At 41.6% G+C, this 19,327-nt stretch overlaps 1 protein-coding gene across 1 annotated transcript; it reads right to left on the bottom strand.

Annotated features, from left to right (window-relative positions):
• Positions 1–1,291: 1,291 nt before the first annotated feature.
• On the bottom strand, positions 1,292–10,231 carry slc2a1c (solute carrier family 2 member 1c). Its single transcript, XM_079640186.1, has 10 exons — positions 10,174–10,231; positions 9,691–9,789; positions 8,511–8,671; positions 7,951–8,191; positions 7,003–7,165; positions 6,466–6,650; positions 6,029–6,130; positions 5,325–5,426; positions 2,274–2,477; positions 1,292–1,630 (listed from the first exon to the last, which is right to left on the bottom strand). The coding sequence occupies exons 1-10, from the start codon at positions 10,186–10,188 to the stop codon at positions 1,451–1,453; spliced, it is 1,452 nt and encodes a 483-aa protein (XP_079496312.1). The 5' UTR covers positions 10,189–10,231; the 3' UTR covers positions 1,292–1,450.
• Positions 10,232–19,327: the final 9,096 nt, after the last annotated feature.

The following is a 19,327-nucleotide window of genomic DNA, read 5'->3' as shown; positions in this document are numbered from 1 at the left end:
CCTGCACTTTGGCTTTTATAGTTTTTAATTTGATAGTCTGATAAATCACCCAAAAGAGCAATTCCAAACAAATCATGTTGTATATAAAAAGTGTAACCACAGTCCATGTCGAAACCTTCCTCTACTTTAAGATAATTCAGTTAATGAACATCACTGAAGAGCTCACATGATATTACATTATGTTTATTTACACAAACAACATCAAGTAATGGACACACAGAGTAGAATTTCTGGAACCTTCTTCAAATCAGCTTTTCAGTGCTGACATGAACTAACAACGTGAGTTTTTCACGAACTTCAAAATAGTTCGGCTACAAAATAAACCTCCAGTTGATCATTGTCTTTCGTAGGTTTTCTTCACGCTACGTAACTCTCATCTTGTCTGCCTCTCCATTTTTACAAAATAACAATACATTGTTTACAAAATGCCTCAAAACATACGTTAGAAATATCATTCAGACACACTTTCAATTCTTATAATAAGAACCATATTTATCGATGAACAAACAACTGAGACCACGGCAGCTTCTTCAACACTCCTGAGGTAAGAAAGGTTAAAGGTTCAGTTCGCCTAAATTGTTGATTGCAATTTGGTTTTTGGTGCACTTGATTTTTAAGGATGTCTTTCCAGATGTGATATTATTCTCAATTACGATAACTCCCGTACATATTTTGCCTTCAGAAGTTGTAGTGAGATGTGAGGATTATCTCTAGTAACTAGGGCATAAGGCGCGTTCACACCGCAGTACTATTCCCACTTTAGTTCCGATATAGTTCCGAAATGTTGCGTTCACACCCAAAAAATCCGGAACTAAAATTTGTTCATGAAAACCTGTTTACCCCCTTTTAGAGAGCAGGTACTTTCGTGGGAGAAAAAGGTTCCTATTTCTGATTGGCTGGGCGGATTGCAAACCACGCCCCGTAAAACTCCCAAAAGGTTTTCCCATTTTATTATCCTTGCATTAGCATTATTAGCATTAGCATTAGCCCAGCGCACCAACAGAGAGAGACTAGCTTATGGCAACACAAAATAAAACATGGGAGCGGTGGAGATGAGGAGGTGTCGGCGTTCTGGTGATTTACTCGGAAGGTTTCAGTAGAAGCTGCTGCGAGTCCCAGCAGCTTCTACTGAACCCAATCCCCAACTCCGGGGACTTCCGGCCGGGGGCTTCGGGTGGCAGTATACGCCGTGAAGTTGTTTGCGGCCTGCCAGTAAATCCTAAGCAGAAGAAGTTCATGAGAGCTAAAGAGTTCTCATGAACTAAGTTCTGATGAACGTTTGTGAGAAAAGTACTGCGGTGTGAAAGCGCATATTGTGAATTAGAACTATTCTTAGTTTAACAACAAAAATACAACTTTTGCTCTCGTACCTAGTATTTGGTGATAAAATGATGGTACATTGGTGAACTGACCCTCATAACAGTATGACCAGCTAGCTGACAGAGGTGTGTCAGGGGAACGTGTTGAACCCAGCCTTGTTGTGCAGAGGGATTTCCTCCGCTCCTCTGAACTCCTCCGCGATATCATCGAACGTCCGTCCTTTGGTCTCCGGGAGGCGAACCCACGTGAAGGCGAAGGCCACCAGAGCCACGACCATGAAGAGCAGGTAGACGTACGCCCCGCACGCTTTCTGTGGGAGGGGGAAACGAGGGCATTATTATATTCTGGGTAATTGTATCTGTAGTTACCTATATGGTCTCTTAAAGTCAAAACCTTGTTCAAGAAAAGGCAACATAAAGAACAGTATCATTTAAAAAGATAAGAAAGATACAAGAACATCAAAAAAGCAGATGAACACACCCTTACTTTTAAAAAATTTGGATAATTTATTTCATAAATTGTATTTATTTTAATTTAATTTTTAATTTTGTTTTCCTTTTCTTATGTTCTATTTTCTTTTTTGTTCTTTCTTTGGTTAAACTATGTAGATACAGCTATATTGCAAAAAATGATAAAAACAGAAGCCAAAAGTATGAAAATGTTTGTGTAAACCGAAATAAGTAAAAAGTAGAACAATAAAAAAGACGTTTGATTTAGTTAGTTTCTGGTCGGCTGCCATCTCTGCAGCGCTACAAGGGTCCGATGCTTCCCTGGCTAACTATTCATTTAATTATTTCAACCTGACGTTAAAGAATTTAACAACAGATTCATACATTTAACATTTCAGATGAATGTCTGTTACAGTACATGTTGTTTAAACCAGAGTGAACCGATTTACAGCCTGTGTCTGAGATGAACTGGCTCACAGAGCAGCAGACAGACAGTAAACCCACCAGTAATGGAGGGAAGAGCAGCGCCAGGACAAACTTCCCCCCCCAGTTGAGCATGCTGGTGAAGGCCATGGCGATGGGTCTGGCCGGCTGGTCGAACAGCTCGGCGCCGATGAACCAGGAGATGGGTCCGGGGCCCAGCTCGTAGGCGGAGATCAGGCAGAACACCAGCAGCACCTGCAGGCTGCCCAGCTCCGGCACCAGGTGCTGCAGGAGTTAAGGGCGTAGTTAGTGTTGGGGAAATATTTTCCTTGGTCCATAACTTTGACCCCGTTTATCATCAGTTTCCTCATTGAGGACTGCTCTCCGTGTTTTCTCTTCCTGTTCCTGCCTGTTGGCGTCAGCTGACAGAGGTGTTATTAAAGTGCTTTATCTTGTTATTTCATTTCATTTTCAAACCTTTATTTAACGAGATTGGTCCCATTGAGATCATAGATCTCTTTTTCAAGGGAGACCTGCAGCATATAGGTTCCACATGAAACATAAAACAGTGACGGTTGGCCTCCGCCAGGGCTGCGCTTTGTCACCAATCCTGTTTGTAATATACATGGATCGGATTTCGAGGCGTAGTCGTGGGGGAGGGGGTCTGCAGTTCGGTGGACTAAGGATTGCACCACTGCTTTTTGCAGATGATGTGGTTCTGATGGCTTCATCGGTCTGCGACCTTCAGCACTCACTGGATCGGTTCGCAACCGAGTGTGAAGCGGCTGGGATGAGGATCAGCACCTCCAAATCTGAGGCCATGGTTCTCAGCAGGAAACCGATGGACTGTCCACTCCAAGTAGGGAATGAGTCCTTACCCCAAGTGAAGGAGTTCAAGTATCTCGGGGTCTTGTTCTCGAGTGAGGGAACAATGGAGCGTGAGATGGGTCGGAGAATCGGAGCAGCGGGAGCGGTACTGCAGTCTCTTTACCGCACCGTTGTGACGAAAAGAGAGCTGAGCCAGAAGGCAAAGCTCTCTGTCTACCGCGCCATTTTCGTTCCTACCCTCACCTATGGTCATGAAGGATGGGTCATGACCGAAAGAACGAGATCGCGGGTACAAGCGGCCGAGATGGGTTTTCTCCGCAGGGTGGGGCTGGTGTCTCCCTTAGGGATAAGGTGAGAAGTTCAGTCATCCGGGAGGGACTCGGAGTTGAACCGCTCCTCCTTCGCGTCGAAAGGAGCCAGTTGAGGTGGTTCGGGCACCTAGTTAGGATGCCACCTGGGCGCCTCCCTAGGGAGGTGTTCCAGGCACGTCCAGCTGGGGAGAGACCAAGGGGTAGACCTAGGACCAGGTGGAGGGATTATATCTCTTTGCTGGCCTGGGAGCGCCTTGGGATCCCCCAGTCAGAGCTGGTTGATGTGGCCAGGGAAAAGAAAGTTTGGGGCTCTCTGCTGGAACTGCTACCTCCGCGACCCGACCACGGATAAGCGGGAGAAGATGGATGGATGGATGGATGAAACATAAAACAATAAAGGACATCATACATTATATTTACAGGATACATTTACATAGTTATAGACATTTACAAGTGCCCATAGTATCAACAAGCATTTCATTTAGCCTAGCTTTAAAAACATGCAGAGGAATGAGATTGCTCAGTTTCAATTCTTGCTGAAGATTGTTCTAAGCAAGTGGAGCTACGCACATAAAAGCTGTCTTACCTAACGGCCCGTCTACACTACAGGCATCAAAAAATCTTGAAGCTGGGCGTGTCTGAATCTTGGCGATTTTTTGCGAGCAACGCGACCAACAACCAATCACATGAATCTCCAGCCCCCGACATACAAAGCAATAGCAATGTTAAAACGAAGTAAACTGGATATAAACTCTCCAAACAGGCGAAAACCTACAAGTTTCACCCACTGTCTCTGCCACCTCCCTCCATGCCTGGTTCCTCCGGTTCGTATCCCGGTAAATAGTTCTGGTCGTAAAGAACCGGGTGATTTGCTACCGTAATATCTCGTTTGGAATATGAGGAAATGAACTGCGGTCTGGCTCTCCCAGCTTGCACGCGGTTTGATTGGCTAGCGCTGGTACTGGCGGGATTTGCATAAACGGGATTTGATTGGCTGATGCCAAGCATCGAGCCTTAAAAGTTGAACATTGTTCAACTTTTGATGCCGATAGATGCTCGTGATGCTTGCAAAGCCATGCCATGCTCCCCACAATGCAGTTCGGCGAAGATTACAAATCTTCTACGTCACCCCATTCAAGTGAATGGGCGAAGCGTTGAAAGCATTTTTCAATGCCTGTAGCGTAGACGGGCCGTAAGACAGTCCTTGCTCTTGGCACATCTAACAATAGTACATCATGCGATCTAATTATTTTAGATGCAGCTTGTTGATTATTCTCTCAGAACCAGCTAAATACAGTACATGGGTCTGGGGTAGAGATCTTCAGAAACAGAACACATGTCTTGGGAATTCTCCGGCCGAAGCTCCAAATAAACCGCCAGTGTTTGCCATCAAAGTTCCTGCTCTCCCCGTGTCTCTCTGTCTCCATTGCTTCAGAAGTTTCCATCACAGTTAGCAATGAAAATCTTTGATTCCAGCCTCCTCAAACAATCAGACACAATATGTGCTGAACTGATTCTCTTTAATGTTTGTTGTAGATGTGGAAACCAGGAAAGCGTGAAGCTATTTGAACATTTCCCTTTTATTTTGGCCGAACAATTGCAAATCCCGATATCATGGCATGGCAATATTCATAAAAATTAGCTTATAAATCTTAAAATGGCACAAAAACATACGGTACATTTAGTTAATGTGAGGTCTTTGACTGAGCATGATGCCAGGAACTCATCTAAAAGTCCGGAGTATAGTCATCATAAATTATTTACCCCAGCAACTATTTTTTTAATCTGCTCCACTTCTCACTTCTCTAACATGATGTTGAGCCCGTCAGCTTTTTCAGACACAACTCATGAGGCTGTAAACGACTATACTGATAATATAGATTCATTTATCGAGCTCTTACCAGGTCTGTCAAAGCTTTCCTGGTAATATGCAATAATTGAATTTTTTTTTAGCACAAATGAAAATACAAAATCACACTAAGGTTCATCTCACCACCACAGAATCCACGATGGTCATGAGCAGGTTGCACACGGCGATGGAGATGAAACCCGTCAGGAGCAGTCTCCTCCGCCCGGCCCGCTCCATCAGGAAGAACTTAAAGGAAAAACAACACAGTGGTGTCTCTGCTCACCCTTTTGGCTGAGACATTTTAACATTTTATAAGGAAATGGAACCGTTTCATCCAAGATTAATCCAATATCTGGCAAAATGTACAATTTGCTTAATAACGTCCTTCAAATAAATTTCACCCGTAGTATCTTCGGCCTGATTTGATTCATTTTTAAAGACATTTTCATTCCATATTTTCTGAGAATTATGTAAATTACCTTGGGTTAGGGTTAGGTTTGGGTTAACCCTAACCCTAAATTCAAGGTGTTAATATTCATTGCCAATCAATATATAAAATATAGTATAAATACCAAATATTAATCAATTACATTTGAGTCTTTTATCATCCTTATTATTATTATTATTATTAATTATTATAAATCGCTGCTTTCACTTTAAAACTTTTCTGTATGTTTGTTATATCTATAGCACCACAGCCCCGGAGGCACTGTCTATGTTTTTTTAACATGCCTCTAACGGGAAGTAATGAGATTATAAGACATTTTAATCATTCGTATTTTAGGAATATTTCAGATTTTTTTGTTGTTAATGAAATATGAGCTAAGACTCAAGGTTTTTGCACTCACCGCCACCAGAGTGAAGGTCAGATTGACGGCCCCCACCCCCAGCGTCAGGTATTTGGCCTGATCGAACTTGGCCTGGAACACTCTGGTGGAATAATTGATGATCTGAAATAAAGAGCAGAGTTGTATTTTTAGTTTAGTGGGTTACTGGGACTTCTCTTTTTGTTATGGGACGGGGTATTGTCCCGACACACTGCCCCAGAATCTGAGTCAGAGTGCTGATCCTGAATAATGCATTTTATAAATACTACAGCGCTGCAAGTGAAATATTCATCAGACTGTGAGCAAGCCACGCTAAACTAGAATATAGTCGTTATACCTTAAAGGCGTTTACATGAATTAAAACATATTCCTAGGAGAGTTCAAATTCATTTTTTACGAGTAGTATCTTCGTCCTATTTTTATTATTTGTAATCTATTTGTGTTTTCCGCACACTGACCGCGTTGAACCCGGACAGCTGGCTGCCCAGGTTGATGATGAGGACGATGATGATGGGCTGCTTGTATCGGCCCTTCTTGAAGAACTCGTGGACGGTGACTCCGGTCTGAGTGTGTGCCGCCTCGTACTTCATCTCCTCCAGCTCAGAGAACACTTTCTCTGCGGATCCTCTGAGCCTCAGCAGCGCTGCACAGGTACAACAACATATTCATACTCATTCATATAGGAGCTGTGATACTCGAGCGCATTGAAAGCATTGTTTGTTTTTGATTCCTTGAATTCAGCCTTGCATCTAAAAACTGATGAAATAAGTTATTTAGCTCAACTCTCTCTAAACTGTGGCTGCAGTCTTCGTTAAGATAATTTGCTGCAGCTTCATAAACAATGCCATGAAGTCATTGGTAATGAATCTAAAGTGGCTCAGAACTTTGAAATTCTCCGTTTTGTTTTCTCTTTCCGGCCACCGTACAGCTGCCCTGTTGGATATCTCTCGCTATAACCCAAGCTTAAGGACTAAAGTATTAAAGCGTGTTCCCACCCGCCTCCGCCCTGCTCTCCTCCCCCCGGTTGATGAGCAGGTAGCGGGGGCTCTCGGGGCAGAACGGCAGCACCATGTACTGCAGCAGGGCCGGGACCACGGACAGGGACAGCATCATGGCCCAGTGGTGCTCCGTGCCCAGAGCCGTCTCCAGACCGGCCACCTGCACACACGGGAACATCAGTTTCACTAAATATCCAGGTCTTAAAGGTCACCTATTATTCTGTTTTTCATCAATATATTATCAGATATATACAAAACATGTCTCTGAAGTGTTTGGCTCCAAACACCAAACAGATCATTGCAGCATTACCCATAATCCCCTCTGTTTCAGCCCTGTTTCCAAAGTGCTGATTCTCTGTCTGTTACTTTAGATGAAAATAAGGAGCCCCTCCCCATGCCCCTCTGAGAGACATTGGGTTACAAAGAACTCAATGGTGCTCTAGGAGGAGATTCAGGTGATAAGGTGGGGGGGGGGGGGGGTTACCCTGGTTGGTGATTGGCTAATGGTTACACAAGACAAAACATTGTTATGACATCATAAAGTGGCCAAAATCTGATCAGCTCATTTTCAGACAGGTTTTTATAGAAATGGATCAAAAAGAGAGAGAATCTTTTTTCCTGAAACTTTCAGAGTCTCTTTCCACAGAGGGGACACATGTTGATGTAGAAGAGACATGAAGAAGAGGGGACACATGTTGATGTAGAAGAGACATGAAGAAGAGGGGACACATGTTGATGTAAAAGAGACATGAAGAAGAGGGGACACATGTTGATGTAGATGAGACATGGAGAAGTGGATTTTGCACAATAGGTGACCTTTAATACTTCTTATCACTCCATTCGGTCAAATTAAAGTATCAGTCGACATATTGTCCGTACAGAAAACCACCATTTTGTAACAAACCCTGGACAAGCATCGCCATATTTCTCCTTCTCCGTCCTCACCATTCCCACCAGTATGCCCGAGGCGAAGGACACCTGGTTGAGCGTGGCGAAGGCCCCCCTCAGGTTGGTGGGCGACACTTCCTGTATGTAGAGCGGGTTCAGACTCATCACCAGGCCGCAGAACAACCCGAACACCAGGCGCCCCAGGATCAGAACCTCGAAGGAGCGGCAGGCTTTGGAGGCCGACATCAGAGCCGCCCCCGCTACGGAGAGGCAGTTCACGATCAGGATGGAGTTACGCCTGCAGGGGGGGGGGAGGAGTATCACAATGACAGAACAGCGCTAGAAAGATTTGTTGTGGAGCTGCAGAGATTTACAGGAGCAATTTTGGGGTGAAGTGTCTCAGGGACACAACGACATGCTGACTGCAGTGGGGTTTGAACGTGTGCTCCCCTGATCCGAACACCAGCGCACTATTCCACAGCGCCACAGCCTCCTTCATAATAATGACGCAAATATCATATTAGCAATATCATTCAAAAATAATCATAATCAATTATTTTTTCCAATTCTCTCTGCCTTAATAGAAAATATAAGAACAAAGTGTTATTTTTTTTAACCTTCCGTAAGAGTCTGCCAGGTATTTGACTCCCAGTGATCCCAGTAAGGCTCCGAAGTCTTTGATGCTGACGGAGAGCGACCACAGCAGCGTCAGGCTGTGATCTGGCATCGACTGGTTGTGCCTGGCTCTCCATGTGTGGTTGAAAAACTCTTCGATGATCTAAAGAAAAACACGTTCGACATTAGAAAACATTGTAAAAATTCAAACAGAGATTGTTATCTCATCACTGAACATTAAAAGCACAATGTCATTTTCTGCAGCTAGGGGTCCTTTAATTACACTGATAACAAAAGAAGTCATTTGGTTGCTTGCACATAAGTAAACTATAGTAACCAAGCACGGTATGTCATGTATGCTGTCTCTTTAAATGCACAATCTGTATTTTTTGCCACTAGGGGTCTCTCAGTCTAAACTAAACAAAAGCTGGAGTTTGCTGGTGTTTTCAAGAAGTGAGGGATCATGGGAGTTGTAGTCTTCCGCTCCTCTTGGTGAGAATTCCTTCAGTGTTCATGGTTCAGGAGGTTTTGATACAGAGCAGTAAATAAAGTTTCAGTTTGACGTTAAAAAAACACCTTTCTCCTGAACGCTGTACGGCTGCCACTAACATTTAGTTTTTTTTAGACATTGGTAACTTGGTTAAAAAGTGTTTAAGTATTCTGTGGAATGTGGCTGCAGTTCTGCCTCACTTGCAGACATGTAGTGCGGTGTAGCTGTGAGATAGGAAACTCTGGCCGAGCTGGAGCAGAGCCGCACGGTTTCAGGTTGTTACATTTATTCAGTGTTTTATTGAGAGAGTGAGATATTTGTTTAACGCTCACTCACCCCTGCATCAACCTCAGCAAGATATTCAGAGTGTTTTCATACGCAGAAGAAGCCAGGACTCGCTTGTCCACTGTCTTTATGCAAAAGTTTATTCAAATGTCTTTTTTATTTTTCTCTATACTTCATTTGTGGCCTTTCTGCAAAGCTTTGTAGAATCCATATTATGTTTTCAATGTTTCTTATTGGAGGCCTTTGTGCTAAATACCACTACAGGGCTCCTGTGATTACAAAATAAAAGTATTGATTTCATTAAAAAAAAGGCTCTAAACATGAAGATTTCAAAACATCTCTGTGTTAAAAAAAATCTGATGTGATTTCTGATAACATAATGTGTTTATTCCCCCCCAGCTGCTCACCTTGGCCGGAGCGTTGACATTCCCGGTGTGATATCCGATCTGCAGCGACCCCAGCACCACGGCCAGGATGGAGGTCAGGAGGGTGGCTGTCAGACGGGTCTGAAACAATGGAGGTCAGTCACATTCAGTTCTTTGCTAAAGGAATATTTCACCCTCGCCATGACCATTTATATATCTGTTACTAACTCACCCCATGCTATCTTTAATTTGTGTAAAGACTTCAAGGTAACATGGGGTGAGTACATTTACAAATGTCAATTATTCTAATTATATTTCCAAGTAAGCACGCAGACTGTTATGTGGGCTCAGTGGTTTCTGCAGACATACAGTAAGCCACCCTACGACTGCTTATAAAGGTCAAAGGTTACCTCAGTATTTTCACACACTGGCAACATGTACAATGTTAATGAGTACACGTGGTTGATAGAGCTCCTTCTGTCAGACTATGTTCATTTGTTATGAAGTGTATTAAAACGAACAAACCTCCTGCGATGCCATTGGTGGATCTGAAACGTTAAATCACTCCCTCCAGATGTTTGTGCGTTTATCCTCGGACTTCTGTCACTGATAAGACAAAAATATTTCACCAGTATTCAGAGTGATAAAGGATTTTGTCATTGATATTTGATGAAGTTAAATATCAACGCATGTAGCAAGGGGACTTCTCACACACGTGTTATGATTGAAGCATTAAATAAAAACTTGCCAATTTATTTAATCAGATCCCGAAAAAAACACAATATATTTGAATCAGAAATGACTAAACAAATCCAAACAAATGTTATACTTGCAATGTACAGTTTGTTTCAATACCTGTGCTGCTGTGGAGGTGAGCAGACCGCTCGTCTCCAAAATACAAATCCAAAAAGTGAGAGAAAATGTAAATCCAGTCAGTGGTCGCTGAGAGATGAACAACCACTCTGAAAAATGTTTCACGTAGCTTGCAGTCATTAAAAAGCAATACACGTTGTTTCACATATTGAATATTAATTTGAAATGTGAATGAACTTGGAGGTTTTTTCTTTCTTAACAGTTTCATCTGTATTTTAAAACAACAAGATTAATACTGTACAGTACATGGCGACACCGTTGCAAAATGCAGACTATGCAGCGATATACTTTCAGAAAAGTAAAAAACCAAGACTTTGAAGAGACATCACTGTGGACTTATTTTAAAGACAGTTGATTAATCTGAAAATGATCTCCAGATGAATCGATATGATTTTCTTTCAAGTTCTCACCACTGATCTGTAGTGTCGTACGTTGATCCCGTCTTCATCCCTGAGTGTCAGATATGACCGTGTAAATGTTCCTCAGTGAACACACACACACACACACACACACACACACACACACACACACACACACACACACACACACACACACACACACACACACACACACACACACACACACACACACACACACACACACACACACACACACACACACACACACACACACACACACACACACACACACACACACACTCCCAGTGATGAAGTCTCACCCAGCTGGTGAATTTGTTGCCGTCCTGACAGGAAGGCCTCTGGTTCTCAGGATCAGCTGATCGCCGTCCTGTCCTGAAACTGACTGAGGATCAGTTCCTCTGCTGCACACACACATCACATTATCGCTCAAAGAAACAAGGCGACTGGTCCCAGGTCTGTGCTAACATGCAGCTCATCTGCATGTTGAACACTGAGTTGGCATTTTGGCAATCGCACAGACACGTGCTTTAGGTGTGTGTGTGTGTGTGTGTGTGTGTGTGTGTGTGTGTGTGTGTGTGTGTGTGTGTGTGTGTGTGTGTGTGTGTGTGTGTGTGTGTGTGTGTGTGTGTGTGTGTGTGTGTGTGTGTGTGTGTGTGTGTGTGTGTGTGTGTGTGTGTGTGTGTGTGTGTGTGTGTGTGTGTGGTAACTCTGTCCTGTGATGATCACTTTAATGGAAATTTAACGAGTGTCTGATGAACGTGCATCTCATTAAGTCTTTCTAGGGACTGTAACACATTTCTGATGTCATCTATGGAATACTCCAACGACAGCTGTCGGCCTCATAGGATTTTCCAAAACACCCTAACTGATCTCCTCTACATTTGCAGGGTAATTTGAGTGACTTAATATTAATAATGATAAATAATAATACATTTGATTTATATAGCACACTTTAAAGACAAACGTGAACTCAAGGTGCTTCACAAAGCTATAAGGAAAAATAAGTAAAAAGATATCTAAAGGAACAAATTGGATAAAAAATGGCAATATGAAAAATAAAAAAATTACTGCAAATATGATGAACAAATAATATATTATTATAGATTAAGCTTGACCTTGCTTTCACAGGACTTGATGTTCACCACCGATCTGTAGCACAGAAAAAAGTGAGTAAAACATAATTAGCACGGGGGGGTAAAATGCGTCGTCCACCTGTGAGCAGCTGTGTTCCAGCAGCTCTGCATGACCGTGACGATACGCCTGTCTGCAGCGTGAACTCTAACCCCTGACCCCCCCCCCTGCAGGCAGACCCCTGACCCTGCACAGGCCCGGCTGCAGGGCAGGTGCTGGGCATCATCCCCCCCCACCCCCTACTGCTAATGTTTAGCTATCACAGGCTAATTGCCCTCTGATTACCTGTAATGGTGTTTGATTTGTTTCTAAGTGTTTCAATGCGACCAAAGGAGAAACAACTGAATACAATCACATCCAAAACATGTGGAGATGTGAAATATAAGGTGTGCTCTGATGCAACTCTAACATGTACAGATATCCTGTGTTCCTCCATGTTCTTTGTTCAAATTCAAGACTGGATCCCCTCCATCTAAACACGCAAAATTAGTAAACATTTATAGTAGTAGTTATGAGTAGAATTTGTTAAAAGTACTTTTTAAATGTACAAAATTGATTGTTTTTTGCAGGACGGATACAAACAGTGTTAAAGGGAAAATGTGAAGTTAAACATCAGAGTTTGTCTTTCACGCTGTTCGGCTGCCGCTATCGTTAGCTCAACGTGTTTCTCTGAGGACTTCAGATCCAGTGGAGGAAGATTTAACTGGCAGCCCAATTATACACATATGTCTCCTTTTTACCAAAACACACAGACTCAAAACAATTGAATAAATAAGTTTCACTTTAAAAATCTGGGTTCTTCTGATGCAGTTTGGTGGATGTAGGATGGAGAGCTCACGAGCTTATCGCTAACATTAGCTCAGCTTGTTCCTCTGAGAACTTCAAATCCAGATTTAAGTAAGTATATGATACAAATGTGGATTAAAACTTGATAAACCGTGCAACAAATGAATACTCAGAACAGATTACAGGAGAACAGAGGAACTTTACTCTATTACAATGGTACTGATTTCTCTGAAACTACACAACTCTACTAAATATATAGCATGTTTTAGGTGTTTTAATGCAGAAATGCTACATTTGATACCTTGTTAATATCCCCATGTCAGTTAGGTAAGCTAAATGTTAGAAACACAGCTTCTGAAACATGACTGCAGCACCTGTACTGCACGCACGTCACTTTCTCTCAAAACCCCAAATTCCAGTCCTCACCTATGAAACCCCTTCCCTCCACCCCACCTCCAACAAAGGAGAGAACACACACTCTAAAAAAACACACACACACTCTTACATCTCTAAGCAGCTGCGTCATTACAGACTCTTTTGAACTTCACACTGGAAGTCAAAAGCCACATGTGTCGGTACAAGACAGATGTACTGCAGCTGCCTGTGGCTCCAGTTTCATCTGTGATACAACCCCCCGCCTCCCCCATTCAGAAGCCCCCCCATCACCAGAACCCCCCCCCCCCCCCCCCCATGCCTCCCATCATGCACTGACAACATCCGCACCTTTGAAGTCCCATCACTAAATCAGTGAATCCATCTAATCAAATGTTTATTAAAACAGGTTAATCTCAGTCAATGGAAATTGTTATCACGTTTAAGTCGTTATTTAAAAAATGTCTTGACACACATATGTTCTTTCATAAGACTGTTGTCTTCTGATTGGTTAGTTTTGTATCTTAGTGTCTGTGTGCTTCTTGCTCTTATTAATTTTTCTAAATTATTTGACCTTTTTGCTTCTAATTTCTTCTTAGTTTTTTAGTTATGGTTTGTTTGACCCACTACATTAAGGGTAGTTTCATTTATATAAGACACATTTATTATCTGTGTATTCATCTGTTTTTTATGCCTTCTTAAAATATCTTCCGTCTATTTTCAAGTCAGTTTTAGTGCTAGGTTTCCAATAAAAAAGTTGCACATGAGTCCCCATTAAAGTTCTAAATGTTGCAAGACATATAACATCACATTCTGTAAAGATATTTATTGTCAGTTCCAGGAATTCAATGTGTGTTGACTGAAGCATGTGTTGAATACCTGCAAACAGAGGTCAATATGTGCAGTCTGCAGTAAAGCATTTTCACCATTAGGGGGCAGCAGTCAACTCTTTCTTCAGCTCTAAATACCTCTTTACTGCACAGGACTGAGTGTAAACCCAGTGCAGTGTGATTAGATGTGGTACAAAACATCTATGAAATGTCAAGTGGGAAGAGAAGAGAAACATTGTAGTTCTTGAAAAAAGAAAGGGGGAAATAACTTCATAATTTATAAACTTATTGTTAAACAACCGCATGTTAAAGAGGTAGGGTAGGTAAGAATGGAGAAACCAGCTCGAGTGCGCTAGAATTTGAAAGTACGCAGCCGAAAAAAATCTGCCCCTTCCTACAGAGCCCCTCCTCCAACACACACGAACGCGCACGTGACCAATGAGGGCACGAGATAAGTTAGTGTGAAGGCTGACAGGCAGGTAGGCCATCCAGTTATTTTAGCCGGGCCGGCTCAGATGATTGGTCGTGCTTTTTACAGCGCCACGGCTTCCACAGAGGACATTTCTTTATGTATTTATTGTCAAAGCATTTAATGTATTCATTGCTATCAGGATGTTAAGAGCGTTCCATGGAATATAACAAAAAGTGTTTCTGAAGTGAATTACCTACTCCACCTTTAAGTAAAGATAATCCCTGGTATGCTTGTGTTTCAGATGTCCTGATGAAGGGCATCTGCAGACCTTTTTCTCCTTATGGACACTTCAAATGTGTGTTTCAGTTCAGAACATTCTCAGAAAAGTTTTACAAACCCATGTGTCTGCAGCTGCTGTGTGCCAGGATGCACTTCATAAAAGTGTTTTCTTTTTACTCTTCTTTTGTTCTTTTATCAGTCTATTGGTTCACAAAGATCAGGCCATAATGCGGCCTATGATAAAGCAGTAAAGTATTTTGTGTGTTTATGCACAGCCATACATCTGCACCTCAAGCCCCTTAATGTACATCGACCCAAAGACAACACCCCCCCGAGTTGTCTTTCCATTAGATCTCACTTCTCCAACTATAGTGATAATAAATGTTGTGAAAACACTTTTAGATGCTTCTCAGTGGAAAGGTTACCAAGAAGCTCAGCAAGACAGTATTCTAATAATTCAGCTTTGAATTTATGTACTTTTACTCCACTATATTTCTTAACAGCTGTAGTTACTTCACACAGATTATTAGTTAATACAAAATATAACTGACCAATACACTTTAATTATAGGTTAAAATATCCAGCATGTAAAGTCATTTAAGTCAGTGTGTGGGAGAGAAATATCCTCTGGAGGGAACACAGGGATTTTAGCCTTTGCAGACCATTTACATGCACTAAAACCTATTACACACTACAGGAGAGGGAAACCACTTAAAAATAATAACAGGGCTTCTTTGAGTGGGATTTTCAAACCAAGATTTGTTCTTACTGAGTATTCTTTCAGTTCAGTTTTGCTACTTTGACAAAAAAAAAAATCTTCTTTCACCACTGCTGCTCCCCGTCAGACTGACAGTCATCTGTAGGCCACATTCGCTTCAACCCCCCCCCCCAATGATTAGCAGTGATTACTAGCCTGTTAGCATGTGCTCTGCTGCTGGTCTGGAAACGTTCAGCAGACACAGCGCTCAGTGTTCGGCCTGCAGCAGGAACACTTTTCTCTTCTCTACTTCTTGGCAAAACCGTCCGCTTCCAATGAGACGTGACTGGATTTGTGATTGTAGTGGATTAAGCAGCAGATAGACACTGTGTGCATTCTGCAGAGAGTGTCGTGATGACAGGAGTCTTAAAACACCAGCTGAAATAGTCAAATAACCCCGGCGCACATTAAATAAACAGCGCTCGGAGAACATTAAACACAGACTGGGCTAAGCTTCACGTGAATTATCTACTGTAATGTTTGACACGATGTAAACACACAGGAATTATTTTCTTACAATAAGTCAGACTGACAGAGAAGTAAGTGACATATAGCCCATAGTAACATTTAGTTAAACAATCATTATTTTACATATGCACAATGGATTTACTCTTGGAGGTATGCAGATGAACACACAACTTCAAAAACAGGCATTTAAACCACAAGCACGCCAATATTAAAAACTCAATTGTTCCCAAATGTGAGGAAGATTTTTTTATTTACATTCCAAAACATGTTTATAAGGTTATTTTCAACTTTAATTTCTTCCTCTGTCTTTTCCCTCTTATTCAGACACTCTGGGGTGGCACAGACAATAAATGAGCTTACATACACAAAATATACTCCGGTGTTTCTCGGGACACTCAAATATGTATTTTAGGACTGGGCTTTTAGTAAAGGCCACATCTTGTTTACAATAACGGGAGAACATGACGGCAGATATTAACGGGACACTGAGACGTGTAAACATCTTACTACATTTACTGTCTGGGGTGTAGTCATCTGAAACGCCTCATTTTTCCCGGTACTGAATCGTAACCTGTTTTGGAAAATCAAATCCCCACCAGGGGGTCTGCGTCACGGTTTGCTGACGTTGTTGCGATTTGTAATGGGAAGACGGAGTCAGATGATGAAAAGAAACAAACAAGACATGCAGAATCCACCACTAACTCATTTAAAATAGTCAGGTTTGATTGTGTAGAAAATGCACATTAACTAATAAAAGTAGCCACATTGACGTAACTACACATAAAGTTACACATAAAATAACAGAGTGACAAAAGATGTGAAAACCAATTTCCTTCATTGTGGTTTGACCTTAAAGCTGCATTAGTCAATATTATTTTATTATTAACAACACATTTTACAAATGAGTTGTTTATTGGATGTATGTGGGAACTCTTTGCCTGATGAAAATCACCTAAATGAACCTTTATTTGTTAGAGCAGTGATGTGATGGATAGTGTTAGATCAAACTTTATACAAAAGTACAAAAACAATGAAGCCCTTGATGCATCTGTGCAGACAACATGCTAATAACATACAACATAATGGTCCTGCATTGCTTCCTGGTTGCACACAAGTACTTCATGTCTGTGTGGTAAGAAATGAAGTGCTTACATCTTTGCATCAACAGACTGTGATGAACAAAAACAAACACATGTTTAAGTCAATTATCTTCAACTTAAAGCCATCTTAATTAATACGATTGTTAGTATTAATAACACACTTTACAACGTGCTCTCTGATTGCCTGATTTATGAACTTAAATTGTATTTTACTCCTATAAAAATAGAGACAGTAGGACAGTGATGTGTATCCGGACATCATTTAACACCAGCTACTTTAGAAAGACTATTTCTTGTTAGCACAAACTTTATACAAAAGTACAAAAATAACAAAGGCGTTTTTTGCAGACAACATGCTGGTTACACACGGACCTGGTTGCACTAACACCTTTAAGTATATGTGTGCTAAGTTATTAATGAAGTTATTTCATTGAGCTTTCCCCCAAAGCGATAGGTACTGAACAAAAACACCTTGTTGACAAATCAGATTTTTAGTCATCTTTTTCATGATGGTTTGAACTTTTAGTATTAATAACACATGTTGTATTTGATGAACATGGGCGCTGATTGAAAATGAACTTTTAGAGGGACAGTAGAGAAGTTGCATCAATAAAACCAGCTACTCTAAAAAGCCTATTTCTCAACCGCACAGACTTTATACACAAAAACAATGAAGTCCTCGAGGCATTTTGTGCAGACAACACACCAACATATCGGTGTTGCATTGCTTTCTGCCTGCACACAAAGTACACCTTTACCGACTGTGTTCTAAGAGTATAATTGTTTCAGCTAACTTTTTCCCGACACAGGTATAAACTGAGCAAAAACACATTTGCCAAAATGTTAATTTATCTGTACAGTGCAAGGGGATTCAAACAGCTTTCTCTGTGCTGACACATTAGACTTCATGGTCACAGTTTAATTGTCATACTCATTAATGCTCACACACAACGTTCCTCTGAATTGTCCTACATGATCTTAGCGCCTCCTTCTGAGTGTCGAGCATCATTCTGACTCGCTGTGTGAGTTACCGCTGGGCTCCTATATGTAACGGGGGAAATGTAAATTTAATAGCCTCAAAATGTGCCCGTTGTGAGGCAGACTAAACACGAGGGGAAACGTGGAAACATCCTCCAGTGGTTTTCTTTTTACAAATATATCCTCATTCTTACCTAGGCCTTTTTCATTCACTTCCAGAGAAGAACAACACGAACAAACAGAAAAATGTCAAACATAGGGAGGAGAAAGTGCAAATATTTTGGCGCCGCTTGTTTTTTTTCTTGTGTTTTTCTGGAACTTGTACATTTTTCTGCTCCATCTTTCTCTTTCCTGTCAGCAAGCGTACAGATGCCTTCCCTCTGTGCCCTCTGCTCTCGTCTCAGCTCTGGGATCCTCCTCTGCTCACACCAGACGACCTACTGGGAAAACACAAAGGAGGGGGGGAGGGGGGGTCACTCGTCTGGTTTTTAGTTTCCGGCGTCCAGATGCACACACACATCGCGTGACAAGACAATGACAGGAGCTCAAAGACTCACACACACACATTTAGTAATTGATGTTAGAAACATAAACCATATCTAGTTATGCAGTAAAACCATCATGGTGCGCATGTTGCTTATTTTGAATGGAAATATGTAAAGCAACTAAACTAGTGCTGGAAAAACGGATCTATAAATTATCAACAAATAAATGAACCCCAAACTGTTTTGAAAATGTATTTATCCATTTGGGTTTTCAGTATTCTCGGATTTCAGCTTCTCAATGTGAATCATTTCTAGTTTCTTTACTCGTACACATGAGAGCAACCTATCAGGTACTCTCCTTTTACCTTCATGGCCCCGCCCCTTTTTTGGTAAACATATCTGTTATGATTTCACTGGTGGTAAATACAAATGCTGAGGTCTTCAGATCAAAACTAATGTACAAAAACGTGCATTTTGTTTCTAATAGGAGCCCAGATATGATGGTCAGCTAGGCATACAATTACAGCATGTCATTGGAGATCCATGAGCGGCGTTGATGAGCTGAAATGAAAGGCATTAAGGAATGGATGCAGGCAGCAGCTAACACTGAAACTGGGATTTTACTGTTTACTGTGACGACTGACATTAACTGACAGAAAGGGGAGGAGGCCTTGGAGTGGAGCAGATGGGTAGAGTTTAGATTGCTTTCAGATGACTGTCAGAAGGGAGCAGAGGTCCTCCAAAACTCTCTGTGTAAATGCAAAAATGTCAAAATGTGTGTTTTTATTTATTTCCCTCTATCAGTGTGCATGTTGTGTCTGCAGGTTT

Source organism: Notothenia rossii, assembly GCF_949606895.1.
Source record: "Notothenia rossii genome assembly, chromosome: 7".
NCBI lineage: Eukaryota > Metazoa > Chordata > Actinopteri > Perciformes > Nototheniidae > Notothenia > Notothenia rossii.
This window is presented reverse-complemented; position numbering and strand designations above follow the sequence as displayed.